This window comes from Arachis hypogaea, chromosome 1 (genome assembly GCF_003086295.3).
Source record: "Arachis hypogaea cultivar Tifrunner chromosome 1, arahy.Tifrunner.gnm2.J5K5, whole genome shotgun sequence".
Classification (NCBI taxonomy): domain Eukaryota; kingdom Viridiplantae; phylum Streptophyta; class Magnoliopsida; order Fabales; family Fabaceae; genus Arachis; species Arachis hypogaea.
This window is the reverse complement of record NC_092036.1, coordinates 11,986,587-11,991,472: the sequence shown is the minus strand read 5'-3', so window position 1 is coordinate 11,991,472 and position 4,886 is coordinate 11,986,587. Positions and strand designations below refer to the sequence as shown.

At 26.6% G+C, this 4,886-nt stretch overlaps 1 protein-coding gene across 1 annotated transcript; it reads left to right on the top strand.

Annotated features, from left to right (window-relative positions):
- Positions 1 to 1,371: 1,371 nt before the first annotated feature.
- LOC112797049 (endochitinase) lies at positions 1,372 to 3,969 on the top strand. Its single transcript, XM_025839799.3, has 3 exons — positions 1,372 to 1,896; positions 2,422 to 2,572; positions 3,328 to 3,969. The coding sequence occupies exons 1-3, from the start codon at positions 1,431 to 1,433 to the stop codon at positions 3,695 to 3,697; spliced, it is 987 nt and encodes a 328-aa protein (XP_025695584.1). The 5' UTR covers positions 1,372 to 1,430; the 3' UTR covers positions 3,698 to 3,969.
- The last annotated feature ends 917 nt before the right edge of the window (positions 3,970 to 4,886 follow it).

The following is a 4,886-nucleotide window of genomic DNA, read 5'->3' as shown; positions in this document are numbered from 1 at the left end:
ACTAAAAATCAGTTAGCAAATAAAAAATATATATTTATACGATTTATATATTTTTAATTAAATAATTAAACATTTTATAATAAAATAATTAACTTAGTCATAGACGAATAATATTTTCAATAGTATGATAAAAGATTGAGATAGTTTCTAGTTTGTACCCGCAAAGTATGGCACGATTGGCTCAGCACTCATTTGTCTTAACATATAGAATAAGCATCCATCCAAAAGATTGTGTTTATCCTTTGTTGATATGATCATATCTCATGCATCTTTATCAATTAATTATTTGGCTTTTACTTCTTCAACGCAAAATGGACTATACTCCCTCCGGCATATATAATAATTATCAAATAATAAAGATTTTGATATTGACATACAACTTTTTTTTCTTGTTTTTTTTAATTTTTATTTATATTATGTTATTCTTTGTTTTAAAAAAAATAAAAATTAAATAATTTTCAATTTTTTTCATAAAAATTTTGATACTATGTCATAATATTCTCTCATTTTATTCACGATTCTTTTTCTCTAGCAAAAGAAATGTTACTTATGTATCTATTTTTTCCTTTCATATTTAGACAAATAATGTTGAAGAGAATTATTAAGAGGTTATATCATTTCTCAATTGAAATATATGCATGTTATTTTCTTTTCCTGGGATTAAACATGTCCCACACCCTTAGCTTGTTCCGTTGCCTGAATAGACCGCAAATATATCAATTTATCCAAGTCAATAGTTACTTATTATCAACAGATAAAGTATTAATTAAACTCTTTAATATTATTTTTGGTGAAATATATATGTCGGATTAATATTACTAGACCCATTATTATTATTATTATTATTATTATTATTATTATTATTATTATTATTATTATTATTATTATTATTATTATCAAGAATTTGATCGGTTTAACTCTATTTATAGAAGTTTTAATTAAAGGAGACATTAGTCCTTTAACGCCTTATGCCACTTTAACCAAACAACTGAATGTTAATAATCCATTATCAATGATGCTAAGAATAAAGTCAATAAACTTATTAAAATTAACCACGAATTAGTCACTCATAATATATATATATATATATATATATATATATATATATATGATATTTTATAAAAAAAAAATTAGACTAAATAAGATTGATTACTATTTTTCTTTAACACGTGTTTAATTATTCTGATAATTTTGATTATTTAGTTAGAAAAATACGTAAATTAATATATATAAATATACACAAAAATAGATACTAACTGATTTTTGTAAATAATTATTATACAATAATCTATATAATAATAGAAGCAGCCAAATTTGAAAATAAATATACACATCATTTTCAAAACTCACCTATAAATACATTACATTATCCCACATGAAACCAACACATCACACACATCAAAATCTTCAACACCAACCCACTCACAAAAATGAGTAACACAAAAATTCCTGATTATCTTATGCTAACCCTAATATCATCATTAGCATTCACATTGCTAATTGGAACCACCATAGCTGAACAATGTGGAAAACAAGCAAATGGAGCATTGTGCCCTAACAACCTATGTTGTAGCAAATTTGGTTATTGTGGTAACACAAATGACTATTGTGGTGACGGTTGCCAAAGCCAATGCAAAGGTTCAACACCAAAAACACCACCTAGTTCCGGCGGTGGTTCCGGTGGTGGTGATGTTGGTAGGATCATAACTTCTTCTATCTTTGATCAAATGCTTAAGTACCGGAACGATCCGCGGTGTAAGGGAAACGGATTCTATTCCTATAATGCTTTCATCGCCGCCGCTCGCTCTTTCACCGGCTTTGGTACCACCGGTGATGATACCACCAAGAAGAAGGAGCTTGCTGCTTTTTTGGCTCAAACTTCCCATGAAACCACAGGTTATATTGTACTTTAATTTCAAACTCTATTATTGTTATATAACCGTTTAATTTTTTTTATCAAAGATAGAAAGACTTGAATTCACAACTTTTAAATAAGCATTTACTATTTTGCTTGAGTTGTTTAATTTAAAACTTGTTTCTTTTAACTAACGTCTATAAAATTAGATTTTATGAATTTAAAGAGAATTTTAGTCTATGATATATATATCCCAATTGTTGCTTAATTAAAAAAAAACGTGTTATATAATACATATGAAATAATAATGTTCCTTTGGAATTGAAATCTTTAAGATTAGATTTACATGGAGATGATGATAATAAGACACCTATTTCAATTTCAATTCTACACATACATCAACTTCATTGCAAGAAGTCACAATCTTTTAAAAGCATATATAGAACTACATGAATTGATTGGTGTCGGTAGCTAGGTGACATTAATTTAATTACTAACAAACATTTAATATAAATGAGATGAAATTAATTTATTGACTTTTGAATTTATATTATATATATATATAGGAGGATGGGCAAGTGCACCAGATGGACCATATGCATGGGGATATTGCTTTATCAATGAAAATACTCAAGCAGATTATTGTACCCCTTCCCAACAATGGCCATGTGCTTCTGGCAAAAAATACTATGGCAGAGGACCAATTCAACTTACTCAGTAAGTACATATATATAAAACGGTAAAAATTTAAGAAAACTTTCGATATTTTAGTAATTTTTAACTATTGATCTTAATTATAAAACATATATAATATATAATATATAATTAAGATCAATGATTAAAATTATTAAAATATCAATTATCAGTATATTTAAAAGTTTTCTAAAAATTTATATGCAGATGTATGTTTCTATATGAAATTTATTATAACTAAAAAAAATATAATTAAACAATTTGTATATAATTTCTGACCTTTTATATATCATTGAACAATGTATCGATATATTGTTCAATGATATCTACCCATATAATTATTAATTTCACCTATACCTAAATAATTCTCCAATTTTATTTAAGCACATTATATTGGATTAGAAAATAATTTAAAACATGTTAATATATATAAAATGAATTTAAATAATTAAACGTATACATAAATTTTATTATTAGTGAAAAATGAATGAATTAATAATATTACATAAAATTTAAACTAACAAATTATTGTTATTATCATTTCATATGAGTTTTAATTTCGTCTATACAAATTAAAATTCAATGCCTTATAGAGTAGCTAGTGATCCAATAATGATCTGAGGTGTTCATTTGTCAAAGAATTACATAACATACTATATCATTTTTATCAAATTGTGAATCCATCAAATAATAATTCTTTTCATCAAATTTTGGTCTTGCCCTACATACATTACCCTTATATTTATGATGACGATATTTAATTAATATTTTTTTTTCAGCAACTATAATTATGGGCCAGCTGGTAAGGCTATAGGACAAGATCTTCTAAACAACCCTGATTTAGTGGCTAGAGATGCAACTATTTCATTCAAGACAGCCATATGGTTTTGGATGACAGCACAAGGAAACAAGCCATCAAGCCATAATGTCATCACCGGAAGATGGACACCATCGGCTGCGGACAAGGCAGCCGGCCGAATCTCCGGATTTGGAGTGATCACTAACATTATTAATGGTGGAATTGAATGTGGGCACGGATCGGATTCCCGGGTCCAAGATCGGATCGGGTTTTATAAAAGGTATTGCCAAATATTGGGAGTTAGTCCTGGAGATAACTTGGATTGCAACAATCAAAAGCCTTTTGCTTAGGGCAAATTGCTATTATTGTATGTTTTGTAATGGGTAAAAATTTAGATGCAGTTAACTTCATGTGAAGTTGATAGTTGAGAGTAATCAAATTATTTAATGACTTTCAACTATCAATTTCACATAAAGTTAACTGTACCTAAATTTTTACCTTTGTAATAATAAGAGAACATGTTGTAATAATAAGGGTTTATAGTGATACCCACAGGTAATAGCAAATTACTTTGCTACTATTACCTAAAGTAAATAATACAACTAAGAATAAATTTTCAGTATCTAAAGTCTAAACTGAGAAAAATTTATGGATATCCTAATTGCCTAAATAAATTGTTGATCGATTTCATTAGTTTGATTAGTCCATTCTTAACACTCTTACATAAAATCCTTTTTATATACGAGAATTTATATTTTAATCACTATCAAAATAAAAAGTAACAAAAGGAAAGAAAAAATATAATTATTTAATTAAATACGTGTATAAATTATTTTTAGAGAAGTGCTACAGGACTAGCAGATTTTGTAAGTTATAGCCATTAATAATGTATTTAATGGTGTGAGATTTATTTAATTATAGAAAATAAATTATTTTTATTTTACTGACTAAATACTGATCAAATTTTAACAAATTTACTGTCCCTAGACTTTTTCTTATTTTTATACACAATTGGATGTGGCACCTCTTGAAACAAAGCTGGAATGCCATGCCTAACACGAAATGTACCTACATGTGCTTTGGTCTCTTTTTTCTTTTTTGTTGAAATTATTATAAAATATTACTAGGTCAATTAATTGCAAGCAATAAATATTCAGAACGTATTCACAAGAATGTATCTAGAAATATGTAGATACAGGCAATGTTAGGGTGGTGGTTGATTTTTAGTGTATATATAATATTTTTGTTAATTATATATATATTTAGGTAATAAAACCAATTGATGATTTAGTAAACTCTGCCATTAAGAATTTGACTGATCTAGTTCATCAATTTATGATTTTCAAATAAAGGGAGCATTATTACCTCATTAGCCTCCCAACAAAAATTTATCTATTTTTAGAATCAAATTCAAAATACTTTATTAATGGACTAAATATATGTGTTACTTTAACTAGTATCGTACACACATGCATTAACTAATTAACGATTATAATAAAGAGTGATGTCATATATATGACTAAAAATATATTATTTTTG